At 35.9% G+C, this 18,062-nt stretch overlaps 1 protein-coding gene across 1 annotated transcript; it reads left to right on the top strand.

Moving 5' to 3' along the window:
* The first annotated feature begins 5,696 nt into the window (after nucleotides 1-5,696).
* Nucleotides 5,697-16,789, top strand: LOC140169854 (zinc finger protein ZIC 4-like). The gene is made up of 2 exons (XM_072193167.1): nucleotides 5,697-6,961; nucleotides 15,949-16,789. The coding sequence occupies exons 1-2, from the start codon at nucleotides 5,899-5,901 to the stop codon at nucleotides 16,443-16,445; spliced, it is 1,560 nt and encodes a 519-aa protein (XP_072049268.1). The 5' UTR covers nucleotides 5,697-5,898; the 3' UTR covers nucleotides 16,446-16,789.
* The last annotated feature ends 1,273 nt before the right edge of the window (nucleotides 16,790-18,062 follow it).

Raw genomic sequence — 18,062 nt, 5'->3', positions numbered from 1 at the left:
CAAATTACTCAATTCTTAGTTTTAGAAGCAATATGTAATTCTGTAAAGGTTTTGGTGAATTAAAAAAAAGTGATACTCGACCATACTAATCATTCTTGGAGGCGTCCTTGATGCTAAAGCAATAGTGTGGAAATTACGTAATTTCAAAATATGACTTTTTATAAGGGCAACAGAATAGTTCATATAGCGCCCCCTAGTCATGCAAACATAATAATGCATGTCAGCATCAAGAACTCAGTTCCAGGGAACTTTGATCTCCTGGCGTCCAGATGCCCAAAAATATTAAAATTACAACTTTTGTCATAATTTTAGTTGCGATATTTATTTGTCAGAGAGACGGTTATAATACGTCCATGATTGCATGTTTAGGAGGGGTCTCTCAACTATAGAAACGATTGAATTGTCCGGATTTGATTTGGGGCCTACCCATAAAATGCAATTTAATTATGTACTCCTACATTTTAATTACGACCAACCTTTTAATTACATTTAAAAAAACTTAACCCATCTTGTCGATTAACTTTCCGTAACTCAGTGTTTTATTTAATTTTGATATTAATCCATAAACATACGAACATTATGATAGAGCTATAAAGTCGTGCGCATGGGGATTTTAGCATGTTTTTTGACATCGTCATTTTTCACAATATGATTTACACAAATTTCTATTAAAATATCATAAATACCACTAATATTAAACACACAAAAGCCATTATTGTAAACCCCCTTCTCAAATTCGACAAAAATACAGGACACGTCTGCATACGAACAAAGACCCCGTGTATGCACTGCACAATGGCTACCACTGACTTCGACTGGAAACAAACCAGTCAGTGGTCCATTGTCTTCCTCCACGTCCATGTTTTGGTGTCAAATCATTAAAATCTGGAAAACGATTTGTAAAAATAGCACACTTGAATTATTTACAGCGTGCAACTGTCAGCTAAACTTTTTTTTCAACTTTGATTTGCTCCCCACTACAGTCATCATACCCGGACAGTCATGTTGATATTGATGATATTGATTGATGATGACGATGCTACTGCTGCTGATAATGATAATGATAATGATAATGATAATGATAATGATAATGATAATGATAATGATAATGATAATGATAATGATAATGATAAGATAGATGATGATGATGATGATGATGATGATGATGATGATGATGATGATGATGATGATGATGATGATGATAATGATAATGATAATGATAGATGATGATGATGATGATGATAATGATAATGATAATGATAATGATAATGATATGATAATGATGATAATGATAATGATAATGATAATGATAATGATAATGATAATGATGATAATGATAATGATAATGAAAATGATAAAGATAGATGATGATAATGATAATGATAATGATAATGATAATGATTATGATATGATAATGATGATAATGATAATGATAATGATAATGATAATGATAATGATAATGATAATGATAATGATAATGATAGATGATGATGATGATGATGATGATGATCATGATGATCATGATCATGATGATGATGAGGATGATGACGATGATAATGATAATGATAATGATAATGATAGATGATGATGATGATGATGATGATAATGATAGATGATAGATGATAATGATAATGATAATGATAATGATGATAATGATAATGATAATGATAATGATAATGATAATGATAATGATATGATAGATGATGATGATGATAATAATTATGAATTAATGAGGAGGAGGAGGATAAGGAGCAGCAGCAGCATGAAGCAGGAGCGGGAGATGGAGGAGCATGGGGAGCAGGAGCAGGAACAGGACCTCGATACTATGTTCCTCATCGACTTTCCTAGTATTTTAGGATCTTGATGATGGGAAGAAATGGGCTGTTCCATTTGAAATCCATATACCCCCTATGGAAGACATCCCCTTAATCTTCCTCACATAGGAGTGTGAATTTCGAATGGGATTACCTGAGTGGGTGAATCCATTTGAAATCTTCATCCCCTCATGTGGAAGAGTACAGTTATGTCTTATGTATTGATTTCAAATGCATGGAACAGTAGAATCGCTCCACAATGGGCTTTTGATATTTTAGTAAACAGACAAAAAACAATACATTAAATTAATATTACCAAGTTTGCAGAGTGACCTCTATTTTTGTGAAGGAGTCGCTCCTGTCAGCCGACTTGACAATATACTTAATAGCAAAAAAACAACAAAAAACACACCCATCAAAACAATTAATAAACAAACAAATCGGGTGCACCCACCTCGTACAAACGTACGAAATAAGAAAGAACGCATCCCAATAAAAATAGATTAGGCCAAATAAAAAAAATAAACATGTTTCACGTCCCCTCCCGCTTCCTTTTTTGAGGTTTCTTCAATTTTATTTTTATTTTTTGAAATTTAGTTATAACTTTTCAGAAAATATGTCTGGTGATAGTTATTTTAACAAAACAACGGCAAAACAACCACACCACACCCAAACAAACCAACAAACTAACAAACACATACAACAAAAGTTCCGGATCATGCATATGCATGTCCATAAAAAAAATTGGTGCACGTCTTTCTTGACTTTGAACTAAGTGACGTAACGTAACTTCTTACGCGAACTGCTGCTGATCTGTGCTTGTAAGAGCGTGCGTTTTCCAGTCACCGGGTCACCACTCAGGATAAACTGTGATGATAATGCCGGTGTATAATTGCTCGTATTTCTGATTCGCTTCCACCATGGAACTAAAAGAGCCCTTCTTCAATGCTTCCATCGTCATGCCTTTGATTTATCAACAATATGAGCCTCATTCTCCAAATATATTTATAATGGCATGCCCATTCTAAACACAATGTAAATTTCCTTAAATAATTAAAGGACTATTTGCTTTTCCGAGTTTAATCATTATTTTGTATCATCATAATAATATGCACTGGAATGAATTTCTACCAGTTAAGTGATGTTTAACAGCACCCATAATCACAGTAGAATATTTTGATAAACACCCTGTCAGCGGCTTTATAACTAATTAAACATTTCAATAATTCACACATTTCCGTTTCAAAAGTTCTTCACATTTTCGCTACATTCTTTTCATTCACTCGACGTCAATATTTTTGACATTACAATTACTTGCGCTTCTCTTGCTAGGATAATCTCAAAGACACAGTTCCTTAACCCCAATATACTTCTACACTCAAAGAATGACCTTTACACACACTAGGATCTCAAACATGACAATCTCTAGGACACAGTTCCTTAACCCCAATATACTTCTACACTCAAAGATTGACCTTTGGATATGTTGGGTACAAATCTCACAGCCCACAACTTACCGATTTTAGCATTACTTTGAATGGGAACTTGAATGGGAACATAATACTTGGAACTTTGTCATTTGGTACGAGATCATGCATATAGGGTCTTGAAAGTCTCGTGCAGACACCTTCTGATTAAATGAACACATTATTCTCAAATCGTTTACATTTTAACGTAAATCAAAAATTGCAGTCAATATAAAGTCATAATAACACACGCTAAAGTCATAATAATAGTCCTAACATACGCTATCACTGATTTTTGACAATACGCACATACCCCTAAAACCCCCATGGACACACCCCTCAAACCCCCAGTGACAAAACCCGTTGATTAATAAATCACAACTTGTATTAAATAAACACATACACCAAGTTCAAGTTCATGTCGTTAAACCATTTTCCCTTTAATTCTCATTTTTACCAGCATCATTATTATTTCGCTTTTTCCACAATTGAAATAATTACCTGTTGCAAGATATGTACTTGTTATCTTGTTATTCGCATTGCTAATTATACGCCTGATTAAATTAATAGATAATAGGACAATATCAAACGTGGCAAATGAACTTGGCAGTGAAGTTGACTCAACGGTACTCAGTCAGTCTGCATGTCTGCTGTCGCGCGTTTGAACAACGGCTAAAATCCCCCGAGAAATTCCTATGTATTTTTGCGTCGTAATTCGCCCGTATGCGTCGCTTTGAGAAACTCCAACGAGCCAGATAAACTTTAACATGGTGTGGAGCCAATTTTCAGCACGCTTCGTTAGCAATATCCCCGTATGTTAGTATTACCATGCCTTTTATTCCTTTCCTTTCTTAAATTGGTACTTACATGTATGCAACGCAAAACCGATCATTTGTTTTTTCCCCAAATTTATAAAATTAACATATGAACCAATACTAGGCTTGTTTGTACTCATTCGAATCCATTTTTCACGAAGAATTCGAATATGGTCATTAAAATGTAAAATTATTTAAAAAAATTGATATTATTTTATCTAATTATTTTTTCTCTTTCACACCTTTTTTAATGTACTTGCCACCAGTTTAGTAAAGGTTAATTATTATGTGTTATCATTGTCATAGACGGATTGTCTTGACAAAACTTTCACTCAAATTCAAGATATTGCAAAAGAACACGTTATTTAGCATGATAAAGTCAACACACCGACTGAAAAAAGTAGCAAGATTTAAGAGCTAAAATCCACAGAGACAGAGGAGTTCGTCGCGCGAGTAACACACGCGTTTTAATTTTATGAAAATACATCGTCTCTGGAGATTTTTACCAAACTATACGGATTATTATAACGCAGTGTTCTTTCGGTGTAGTGAACAGTTCGATTACTGTTTAATAGGTGTATGTTAATTCGGAACCGATGGAGTTTTATTTAGATATCATTGACTGAACATGTGGAAAACTTTCTCTCTGGAATAGAACGTTTTTTGTGTTGTTTTATCCACAAGGGGAAAAGGTCGTGGCGTTGTGTTTGCTTAACTTTTGCCATTTCACGTCCATCTCGCGTTTTGATGCGTTGGTGATAAGATTTTCATGGAAAACGGTATTTTCTGTTTTTGGATAAAAACAGGCACTCTCACAAACACTTAAACAAACACACATGAACCAAACAAACAATATAAACTAGAACACACAGATAATTAGACATACAAATAAACAAACAAACAGGCAAACACACCTCCCACCAGTCAAACAAAAAAAATTAAAATATCGCTGATAATTCGGCTTCATACACTTTTGCCATTTTTCGCTAAAATTATACAAGCCATTGTTTTTTTGGATAAAAACAGGCACACTCACAAATACTTAACAAACACACATGAACCAAACAAACAATATAAACTAGAACACACAGATAAACAAACACACAAATAAACAAAGAAGCAAACACACCTCCTACCTATACCACTGTACCAGTCAAACAACAAAAAGTAAAATTATCGCTGATAATTCGGCTTCATACACTTTTGCCATTTTCCAGTAAAATTATGCAAGCATAATTATGCATGCATGTATGCAATCATAATTATGCATGCATGTATCCGCTGATAATATGCCGTAAATTTCTCTTAAAACGCATTTACATGAAAACTGCTCATCTCAACACATGAGTGAAAAGTTAAGGGGTTTGCTATTACCCACTCAAACACCACAACAAGGGCATCTAATCTTGATAAACCACTAAAACTACTCATCGATAACCCACCATCTATTTCACGCATGCGTGACTAGCAAATTACCGGCACCTCATTGGTCAACTCGCTGTCAAACTGTCATCCAGTGACAAAGCCAACTGACCAATCAAGCGTAAGGGTAATTACGCCTAATACAGGCACTGCTGGGCGTCTAACAACCCACCAAAGTTTCTCCTTATGGTGTATCAACACTTTTACCAATGCTTCCCCAACAGTGCAGCATCAGTCGTAAGTGAGATCCACACCGGTGTGCACGGTGTGAAAGCTTTTTAAAGCCGTCGTACGGAGTAAACCAACCGAGAGATTTTTTAACAAAGTTTTTCTTGACACAAGTTACTGCTACATCAGTAGGCAGAATAACAGTACAGCAAGATGACTACCGCTGATGCGTTACAACCGGCCCAATATATGGACCATTCGTTGGGTAAGCGCAACCCGTTGCGTTTTGCCGTGGACGTCCCGCCACCTCCTCACCATCATCAGAATTACAACAGTTTTGGGCTCGCACCGCATTCTCATCACGGGACCGATTCAGGCCCCCTGACTGACTCCAACATGGCTTTGAATGTGAATCCATACGGAATGGACACCCCACATATGGGTGCTTTGAAATTAAGTCCTTCTCACCACATGAGCGATTCTGCAGTTGTTTCATCGCAATCGAACTATATGAGTAGTGGACAAAACGGGTATTATACACACGCGCCACCTCATCCGGGGGTTAGTTCATATCCAACTCAGCCGTTCTCAACGGGGAGAGATTTCCTTCTACGCCGTGATCCAATGCAAATTGGAGGTTTATCACACGATGCTATTACTACCAACTCAACAGGACATCATGGGATGTTCCCTACTCCAACAGCTCTTCATGGACCCCATCACGGGGATCCTAGCCCACATGTAATATTTCCAGGACTACATGACCAAAGTGCTAATGGACAAATGAGGCTAGGTCTACCCGGTGCTGACCCCATGCGTCATGATCAGTTTAATCAGGGGTTCAACTATACGGGGGCACCACGAAATGACTATCTAACATCACCGCATATGAATATGAACATGAACATGGCCCCTCATCACAGCCATGCAGCATTTTTCCGGTATATGAGGCAACCGATCAAGCAAGAACTATCATGTCTTTGGGTTGATCAAGACCAACCTGAGCCCAAAAAACAGTGCAACAAAACATTCACAACAATGCATGAGATTGTTACTCATATCACAGTTGAACATGTTGGCGGGCCAGAACAGACAAATCATACGTGTTTTTGGCAGAATTGCGCTAGAGAACAGAAGCCATTTAAAGCTAAATATAAGTTGGTGAATCATATTAGAGTCCATACAGGAGAGAAACCGTTCCCATGTCCATTCCCAGGCTGTGGAAAGGTGTTTGCAAGATCAGAGAATTTGAAGATACACAAGAGAACGCATACAGGTAAGAGTTCGGTTCAATTCAGTTCATTACTAAACACTTGCCCGAAATTCTAATCTTGCCGTACTAAAACATGGTAATCTTTATTTCAGCAGAAAGCCATGTGTTCAGACTTCAAACCATGAATTCAGATACGATATTTTAAGAAAGCACACTTGTGCGTTTACATTGAAAGTAACGCTTTTCCCAGTCGTAGGCATGTATAGTTCGATGGCAAAATATACGACTCTTCAATATGAATATTATTCGGTCATATCATGATTTTCAATAAACAAATTTCAAGGCAATTTGATAAAAATGTTCAATCATAATATACCATCAGCAAGTTTACAGGCCTAGCCTTCTAAAAGTGACTGACAAGATATTGTGTTTGGTTATCGTTAAAGCTACAACTATATCATGGCATGGCTAAAGCTTAAAGCATGATGTGTATGCTATCACAAAATAATGTGTGAAAAACACGTTTTTACCACGTCACAATAATATGCCATATTCTTGTTCGAAAAAAGTTACAAAGCTATATAGTTAATATTGGTAAATTCTTGTTCGTAAAACCAGAGAAGATGGTAAAACGTTACAAAAGAACTTGAAAATTATAGATTTTGAGTCAGAAAATAAGGATGAGCAAATCTGTCAATATTGCAGGAGACCTCTCTAGTTCTCCTCCTCCCCAATCCCACTTGAGATAAGGACTTATTATTGTAAGTTCCACTTGAGTAACTTGGTTTAAGGACACAACCACAACAATATTGAGTGAGAGAAAGTGTTGGTATACCTAACTTAATCATCTATTCAGTGTCAAATGTGTCAATCAACATGGGTATCAAACCACTTGAATGATAAAACAATTAAGAGATTTTTTGGTCACATTAAAGAGCATTTTTGGTATAAAGAAATTATGTTTCCAATGTCATGTCATTGTTATGTCACTTCGCATGTTTGTCAATCAAATCTCAATAGCCATGATTATTTGCACTAGGATCCACAACATGCTAATCTATCAAGGCACAGGTCTTTAACCCCAATACATTTGCACATTCATTGAATAACCTTTGAAGATTTGGGTACAAAAACTCATGCTCTGCAACTTGAGATCAAATTTTGCACTAAGATTATGTAATTGAGGTTATTGGACTATGCCATTGGGATGAGGCTCTTGTGGACCATAGTTTTCATGAGAAAGATGTCGAATCGTGAATTCATTCATAAGGTCAATTAATAAATAGAATAAATGGGGAAAAGAAAATCATTTAATGATGTTGCTTCAATCATGGAAGTACTCTAGTACTTCCATGCTTCAATATAGTCAATTTTATTGTGACAGATATTCAGAACGAAGCACCATGCATGTAATCATGGTAATTCGCCTTTCATTTATCGCTATAGTTGTTTTGGTCCAATATGGTTTAGCTATCATATGATTTTCGGCTTAATTTAAGGTTTTATACTTGTCAACTTAAATAAGTGAGGTATAGTTCACTTAATAGCACTAAAGTAGCTTACCAGAATAATGAAAAGTATATTAGCACTGTAGGAATATCAGTTATGATACATGTCATGACATAGTCATGACAATTAAAATAAATATGCATGTGCAGGCTATTCAGTTTATAGACAAAATTAATATCATTGATAAAACAGTAGCCTAAGTCTTAGTTTTGTTCCATTGAGGAGAAACTAGATTTCCATGCATTAACTTTAGCATATTATTACTGCTTATAAACTATATTGAAATTGAAAATTAATTTCTGAGTAAGAAGTGTTGCAACATTTAATATGATAAGCATTCAAATTTGATCATTTGTATTAACGCTATGAACCAGAGCTATGAACACTATACCAGGGAGATATTTCAAATTAACTTTTAAGGATACCGTATTTCAATAACTATACATCAGCTGAAAATTGCAATAATATAAAACATGTCATGCATTATTTCCATTAAATGCAAGCCTAAAGCATGTAGGGCCTACTTTCTAGTTTCCAGTTTGGAAACGATTATTTGTGAACATTTTGAAAAAGAAGTTCCTCCATCCATATTGTTTTTGAAATCAAAGTCATCGCTGCCATATTGGATATGGAAAACCTCTATGTGTTGACGTGCACAGTAGGTATAGTGCATTCGCTACGGGGTGCACGAGTGTTGAAAAGGTCATTAAAACGGCTCTTCTTAATTAAGTGTAAAACTGGTTTGATTTCTATATTTTCATTTGAAGTTTTAAAATAGGTATTTCTTTTCGGAAAACATGCAGAATTTGATGTCTTTATTTAATACTTTCATGAATGGGAATTAAGTTCAGGCCTTTATTTTGTAAAAAGATGCAAAAAATAAGTCGTATTTTGAAAGCAATTTTCAGCAAACTGCATGTGTTGTTTTTGGGAGTGACGTATTTGCTTGAATTCGATTTTTAAATCAAACTGCAATATTTGCACATCTTCGTTGCCCTATAAAACAAGTGCGACGTGTGGGAATAATTTCAGATGGGCCCTGGGAGATGGGCCAGCTCTATCCCAAACTTTGGTATCAATATAAAATCAATATAAAAATCCAAACATTTCAGAATTGTAAATTTTCATGACCATATTTTGAATCAGCATGAAAAATGCATTAAAGTGAGCACAAACAAGCCTGGTATTTGTTGTTTTCAAGACAGCTCTTGATATCGTGAGAAAATATCTCAAAACTTGGATTTTTATGTTGCCTAATTAATTGCATGTTTACTACTAAAGCCCGAATTATAAGTTAATTAATGTAACGGTAGCACTTTAACAATCCAAGTATAGCGGTATCGTTTAGCAAATAAAAAACAATAGGATTATGCCCTATCATATCAGTGAATTGCACTTTCCTTAATCCACTTTATGTGTAAGCATATCACCTGTCTTGAATTTGATTAAGACAATACGATTCTGGCAATCATGGAGCTATTAATTAAATTCTTATCAAAATTGATGTAGAAAAGATCAGATCATGGGAAGAATTTCAAGTCCGGACAAGTTTATGCAAATAATTGTTTTAACCAATATGAACATCATGTCCCATGCAAAGCATTACCACCATGCATGCACCATCACCAATTTACCATAGGTTTACTCAGTCAAAGTATTTTTCAACCCTAAATCAATTGTCTTAAGTAATTATGCAAATTTTCCCAGAGACAATCGCTTATTGCATATAATTAGTTTATACTGTAACCATGATAACAAGTTAATTACCTGAGGCCAAATTAAAAGTTATACCAATATCAGTAAAATATGGTTATCAAAAACACACCTCAAAAAATATGACTTCTAGTTTGCCCTTTTGACTCACGCATATTTTTCGAGCCAAACTTACAACCAAAACCCACCACCAACATCAACAATTAAAACTCATAAGGTGAAGATAATTTGCGTGGAAAACAATTGAGCGTTCGTAACGAGCCAAATAAATGAATTTAAGCGATTAATCTGAGGTTTTATTGGTATATATTCATTGTTCATTCCATCCGTTTCAGAATCTCATTTTTTTTCACTTTTTTTTCTCATGGTTTTTTGGCACAAGTTTTAAGCGTGGTGACAAGTGGAATAATGAAAAAATTAACTAGTATTTCCTGTGTTCATGTATGACAGGTAGAAAATGACAATACAACATACAATGCATGTGTTTTACTATTGTTCACATTGGTAAGTGAGCGTATAGTGACAGGTAAACGCATCGATATAGTGATGACAGAATCGAATTAAGGGCTCCAAATTTGACAACTATTTCAGCTTCGGTAAAAGTATAGCGAGTAGAATAGCTTTTATGCTTTTCCATTCATTGTTTTGTTATAAATTCAATCGATCAAGAATGCTGGAGTTTACTGATTGTAGATCTTAATTCAGAATGGTATAAAATATTAAACAATACCAAATTAATTATAAAGATATAGCCAAAGTTAGAACGCATTTCACTATATGATTTCACGATATCCACAAAGGGATAGGTGTTTCTATGTGTAAAAGTTGCAATTTTTTCCTCGAACAAAGCACAAATTATTGTCTTATTTTATAGTGATGGAAGACAAAAGACACGTTGTGCATTTTGCATTATAATTTAATAGTCCCATGTATGATAACAATTAAGGTTCTGAACCTCAACGGGATTCGGGTTAAAAAATCTTCTTTGATAATGATAAAATACGGATATAAATGACCATGATGTGACTGTAGACTTATTTACATCATGCATGCATGTCATAGATGCTATAGGCACCCCCTTTTCGTTGTGTTTCTTCTGTGATGATTTCAATAATTAATAGTAATCCCATCTTAAACCGTGGTAGAAACACCGTTTATGGAGATAGATGTATGTTTACAAAATAAGCAAATAGTTTGTTTTCGATGAACTCGACAATAGAGAACGAAATCTAGGTCGTTTCCTTCTCAATGAGAGGTCCTTTTAAGATGAAATCTCGGTGAGATCTTGCTGAGTTTCCGCCACATTTATTGTGCGCACATGAGAACATGGAGTAATTTAAATCTGATCCACAATGACCTGTTTCAACCATGCAACTTGATTGTACCACTAGGATCCACAACATGCTCATCTATCAGGGGCACAGTTCTTTAACCCCAATACATTTGCACATTCATTGAATGACCTTTGAAAATTGTGACTCCTCGCCACAACTGAGCCCGGATGTCGCCAATCATCATTTTTGAGATATTCAACCAAAATATTTTGCTTGAAATTAGCTTTAAAATGATGTATATCATGTCTATAGTACTTGACATTTAAGTAGTGAAAAATCAATAAAACAGTCAATAAATCCTTTCTTTCCTATTGTTTATTGTTAAGTTCGATGGAGCATATCTCAATAGTGGCACTGGCGACATCCGGGCTCAGTTGTGGCGAGGAGTCACAATTTGGGTACAAAAACTCATACTCTACAACTTGAGGTCAAATTTGCATTATGATTGTTTAATTGAGGTTATTGAACTATGCCATAGGGATGAGGCCATAGTGGTCCATAGTGTAATTTATACAAAAGTTAGGCGGCTCTGCTCTGATTTTATATAGGACCAGGGACTTGATTGTTAAAATTTATAGATATTTCACAAGGTTGGCTTGGACTACCTGGACTCATCAGCTAGCGCTCTGAGTTCGATTTTGGGTGCACATGGTTTACAAAAACGCTCCCCAACGTTTAATCTAAATGGTATAAAACCACAACCTCACTGAGTTTTGTCCAAGTTGTGAATATGATTTCAGTTGTATGCGGCATATAAATACTAGTAAGCATAATACGTATATGACTAATTGACTATTTCAATCTGAAAAGAGTTAACTTTTTGTTTGCTTGAACCTTGTGATAAGTTTTCAAAAATTTCCATATTTATCCACATTTGACATCTATTTATTATCAAGAAATACATTTAAATAATACCAATCAAACCAATATTGTTGATGCAAACCTTTCTTGAGATACGGCTTTAGAGCTCTTTTATAGATGCTAAGGTTTTAACTTATTAAAGTTCTAATAGATATTTGTGTACAATTTGCTATGGTTTCATCTCATGCTGATGTTAAAGATCAAGTATGCATAGTCTCCCTATAGGGGACTCCATTCATGAGTAGCGAGTCAAGGATAGTAGACAGTAGAGTCAATACGCATAGTACAGAACATGTCAGACCGGGATTCCCCGGTCAGGGGCGATCCGGGCATGGGGCGATTCGTAGCAGGGGCTAATCAACAACTAAGCCGACATGCCATGGGGTTTGGTTATAGAGCTGGAATTGCGTCGGGAAATCATTTCAATGTTTTTTTCGTAAATATTTATTTTGAATTGGTCCTAAATTTTGCTTGGATGACGAAATCGTCAAAATTACGGTCCTTACTTTTTTGGGGACGTTTTATTTGAGGTTTTGCCCGAAATTTAATATAGCAAATTCAAAACCCACGGGGCCAGAGTGCATGGGTCTAATATAATGTTCATCTTGGTCGAATATTTACGAAGTTTGATCAAGGTTCAGGTGTTTTAATATTATTTTATTTGAGTAGTTAATACCAAATTGTCTAATTTTCACTTATAAATGTTATTTAGTCAACATAAACATGACATGTTGTTGCAACTTTCATTTGTTATTTCAAGTTAAATTATTATGCTATTGTGCAATCAAAATATTAATATGAGTAGGCCTACATTATCATATTAAAATCAAAATTTTAATATTCTAAAAATTTCAGTAGCGGTGGGTTATCTCATATCCCTGGTTTAATATCCCCATCAAGTAGGCCTATTATATTTCCTTCATTTTGATCTCGGTGTTTTAATAACCTGATCACATCAGTTGAACCAGAGACCAAGGATCAAAGTCCTTCAAAATCTAACGATCATGAACTTCTAGTTGTTTACCATGTTTTCAGCATGTTCACATAGGTCGGAAACGAAATGACAGCAATTCGGAAATAGTTACGTAATAATTGACAATTTTCCCACCATATTTCATATTTTTACGATGTATTTACGCTGTCACTTTATTTTATACAATCACTTTTGTCAAATTGTACAAGCTCATCTACTACAATTCGGACGTTATCTTGCTCGTTGACTGATGCAATTATGCAATTATCACGATACCTTCCTGTCAGCAACCTTCAATTACCATGTATTTGATCATTTTACAATGTACATCCATAAATCAAGAAATTTGTCAATCTGATCAAAATCCCACAAGTATAATAAGCTGTTTCAATTAATATATAAACCATTATCCCCGCCCTGCAACCATTAAATTAATCAACACCCCAAACTTGCTTCATAAATTCACACCATCACTGATCACTTGCCTTTCTATGTTCAAGGCCCGGTTTTCTTGGTACATGTATCGTGGGAGTGAAGGCCAATTCATACCATGCAAAGCAAAGCCGAAAAACTGAAATGCTGCAAAACAAATTGCGCGTTTCAAGTTGTATAAATTTGGACCCCTGAAGCTGAAGACCTACTTACACATAATAATTGTTCACTTTTTATTGTGCCACAACATAATATAATATAATCATATTTAAAGAATTATTATTGTGAAACAGTCTCTGGCTATACAAACACACAGCTTCACTTTTTACGGTAAATTAGGCCCAGCAGGGCGATCAACGCGGTTTATATGGATTTTTAGCCGGGTTCTGGTTGACTTCCATGCCGGGATATACCCGCTATTGATGAAGCATGTTGGCACGAGTCTCCCGGGATTTTCCCTTTTGAAATTATGGCTTTTGTAAATGTTTTAAAGAAAACAAAATATAGTTGTAATTAACTCATGAATTTCTATATTAATATTAAAATACTATAGCTTAAATATTTGAGACAGATGATGAATATATATACTTCTATTTTCAGCATTAATTCTATTGAAATTGAATAATTATAGTTTGTGTTGCAAATTTCAAATAATCATGCTGCAATAATGGTCCGTATTTAGTAGGCTAGTCAGATCAAAGTCAAAGTAGTCAGAATACTTTGGTCAGATAGCACATGTAGATAGCCTTGGGTAGAAAGCATGTCTCTTGTCTTTTGTTATGGAGTTCAGGTGTGAAGTCCCAAATTCCTTTGCTAAACTTAAAAATTATAATCATTAGGCCTATATAGTGAGTACAATTGACATACAATTAAATATTGAAAGTCTCATTGATTGAAATTTAGTCTCCAACCCATGGTCTCCAAACATGTCACAGAGTCGGTGGGTGTCTCTTCACATCAGCTTACAACCGGGCTTACAACGCATTTGCAATATTGACCATGTTGACTGACAGTGATCATTTGAGTTCCAATTTTGTCACACAATCAACCCATAGCCCCACATGTGATGTGGCCTGTGATTCTTCCCTAACATTACGACTTCAATTCAAAGCATATATTTACACGGTTTAATACCAATAAAAGCGAGTAAAGAAAAGAAGTACGACTTTGAATTTCACCATTGACCCTCAAACTTATCGGCGAAGGTCGTCAGAACACAAGCAATGAGTTAACGGTAATTAATGCTCTGCGTGCTAGCCGTATGCTTCAACATGAGAGAGAAGTCCCAAGTTTTGAGCAATTTTCTACAAAAATCAAGAGCCATCTCAAGAACCACTGAACCAATACTAGGCTTGTTTGTACTCATTTTAATGCATTTTTCATACTGATTCCAAATATGGTCATGAAAATTTAAAATTCTGAAATTTTTTAATTTTTCAATTTTTTTTAAAAACTTGTCGTCTGCAGTCAATACCCGCGTGGAAAGGGTTTTAACTAAGGGTATGAAGGGTAGAAAGTGAGTGTGTCTGCCTCTTTTCTTCTCCACTGAATGGACGCAATGAGCCTAAGGGAAACCCGATTTTACTTGGTTGATGGAATTTTATCAAAAGGTGCAATTTTTAGGGTCAAGTTCAAGTTTAAACACTTTAGGATCTTTTAAAAACATGCCAATGCAAGAATACGCAGTTCTTTACATCAGTAGACTTGTGCTTTCGTGGAAATGACGTGTGGAATCGTCGGGACTAAAAACTCATCCTTCGTATAACTTGCGGTCAACATTTTAAGCTATGGTTCTATGGTTCTTGAATTGAGGTTATCAAACTTTGCCATGGGAGACGAGACTTTATATGTTCTGTGCCCGGAGTTCTGATTCTGTGGAGTTTGGTTCGATAGAAATTTAGTTGATTTGAGTCGTGTAACATGGAGTCACATTATAGTATTATGATTTCGTATATAGATAGAGGTGAACGCTAATCTTCATCTCAGAACTGCACATCAACTGCAAAGAAGGGTCAAAATTTAGCGCATTTTTCATGCATTATCACAACGTGGCCAATATATGCTTAATTCTCTGGCAGGGACAAAGCTAGAGCCTTGGGGCCCCTGAGCTGAACCCTCGCCCCTGGAATTCGTCCACCCATGTCCACCAGCTTGCTACACCCATGTTCTGTAGAAATGCCCCACTAATAATTATTTTATTTTCTTTCTTATTTTTTGTATCTTTACAGGTGAGAAGCCGTTCAAATGTGAATTCGAAGGCTGCGACCGTCGATTTGCCAACTCAAGCGACCGTAAGAAACACTCGCACGTTCACACCTCCGACAAACCATACAACTGCAAAGTCCGTGGATGCGACAAAAGCTACACTCACCCAAGCAGTCTACGCAAACACATGAAAGTACACAGCAAATCGCCACCGCCACCAGGTGTATTCGAACCCCCGACCTCTGGAACGACCAACATCCTGTCACCAACTACAAGTTCCGAGTCCAGTTCGGCCGCGCAGAGTCTCAGCTCATCAGGGTCAATTACAGCAGCGACGAATCTTGCTAATAACGCGGGTACGAATCTAAGCGAGTGGTACGTTTGTCAGAGTGCGAGCGGAATGCCGACGCCGCCGAGTAACGAACCGTCGCCCGTGAATACTCAAACTGTTAATGGACATACGAATGTTACTAACCCGGGCATTCCGAGTTCTACATCGAACGCAGTGACAAGTTACTAGTATTAAAAAGAACATGATCATTGGGTCTATGTCGTGTATAAGGTAGTGAACAAAGTGGTGTCCAAGCAAAGCACATTTAGTATTTGTATAAATGATAATGGTTTATAGAACCATGTTTGTTATCAGTGCAAAATTTCCGGGCAAAATTATGAAACATGATCTTCATCCATGCGCCATGGCGTTGTCTTTTTTAAAGACAGTTCTTGTTATGAAACATGATCTTCATCCATGCGCCATGGCTTTGTCTTTTTTAAAGACAGTTCTTGTTTTACTATAATGAGGTTATCTATTCCCGAATCTATTCCATCACCGTAATTACGAAATAAGTGTTTTGCCCCAGCTCCACTTTGCAAACCGACCTTCTAAGGGACAATGTTACCCAAAGATGTGACACCTTTTTTAAATTTAAACTCAGAATCAGTATTGAAAAACTACAAAAGCATTAGAACATTTACACTCAAAACTACGCAGCTTTGAATTTATTGATTCTGATTTGAAAAATGCCTCAAATGAAAATGGCTGCCATGTGTTTCAGAATGTTGGTCAATGGTGCCAAATTTTGACGTGTTTCAAAAAGTTGCTGAAATTCAATTCTATAAAAGTGCTCAACAACGTATGTTTCACAGTAACCTTATTGTTGGGTCAAAGGTCAAGCATTCTGAATGAAAACCAGAACCAATGAGAACTTGATGGCTACTGAGAGCTTTTTTTAGTCACTCAATTATACATTTTCAAACTTTTTCAGTATTTCAAGTTTATATTGACTTTCCCCATATAGTTTGACGGTTTTCTATCGCTTAAATGTACATGTACATGCTCTGATAAAATGTGTTTTCTTTCGTATTCACGGCCAGGTACCACCTGACACGAAACTAAAGATCCTAAATTAAGGGTGAATTGTCAAGTTTAGAAAAGACAAAATTCCTTAAAGATACGATTGGGAAAGTATTGAAACAATACGTGTGAAATGGCTGTTGGTATAGTGGTTAGACCGTGTTGGTCTTGACGCTATTTTGTTATGTCAGCCGCATGCAGCAGTATGCAAGTTTGAACTGTTTGTTAGCCTGCATGAATTGTCGCGTCGATCAGGTCAAATTTGGTAAACTTTCGGCTTTTTCGTCGCGTGTTTTTCAGAAAGTGGTTATTTATGTGATTGAAACACTGAAACACTTCAAAATCTGTTCCCGACTGTATCCATTTCTAGAATATGTAAAAAGAACATACTGGTTCATGCGGTTCATTTTAGGTTCGCGGAGTTAGCCGCAAATGACGCTTCTCAAACTCTCTCCAGTCACTATGGACCACAATGGCCTCATTCCAGCGACATACATGTAGTTCAATAATCTCAATAAAACAATCAGTGCAGAAATTGACCCCAAATTGCAGAGTATGAGTTTTTGTACTCAAATTGTCAAAGGTCATTCAATGAATGAATGTATTGGGGTTAAAGAACTGCGTCCTGATAGATGAGCATGTTGTGGATCCTAGTGAGTCAGAGAAGATGAGAAGTCAAGTCTCTTCTCATCATAAAAAAATCCCTTTAAAAAGGATGAGTAGAGACAAAGTGTATGGAAATAAAAAAATCCCTTTAAAAAGGATGAGTAGCGACAAAGTTTA

This window comes from Amphiura filiformis, chromosome 14, assembly GCF_039555335.1.
Source record: "Amphiura filiformis chromosome 14, Afil_fr2py, whole genome shotgun sequence".
NCBI classification, from domain to species: domain Eukaryota; kingdom Metazoa; phylum Echinodermata; class Ophiuroidea; order Amphilepidida; family Amphiuridae; genus Amphiura; species Amphiura filiformis.
This window is presented reverse-complemented; position numbering and strand designations above follow the sequence as displayed.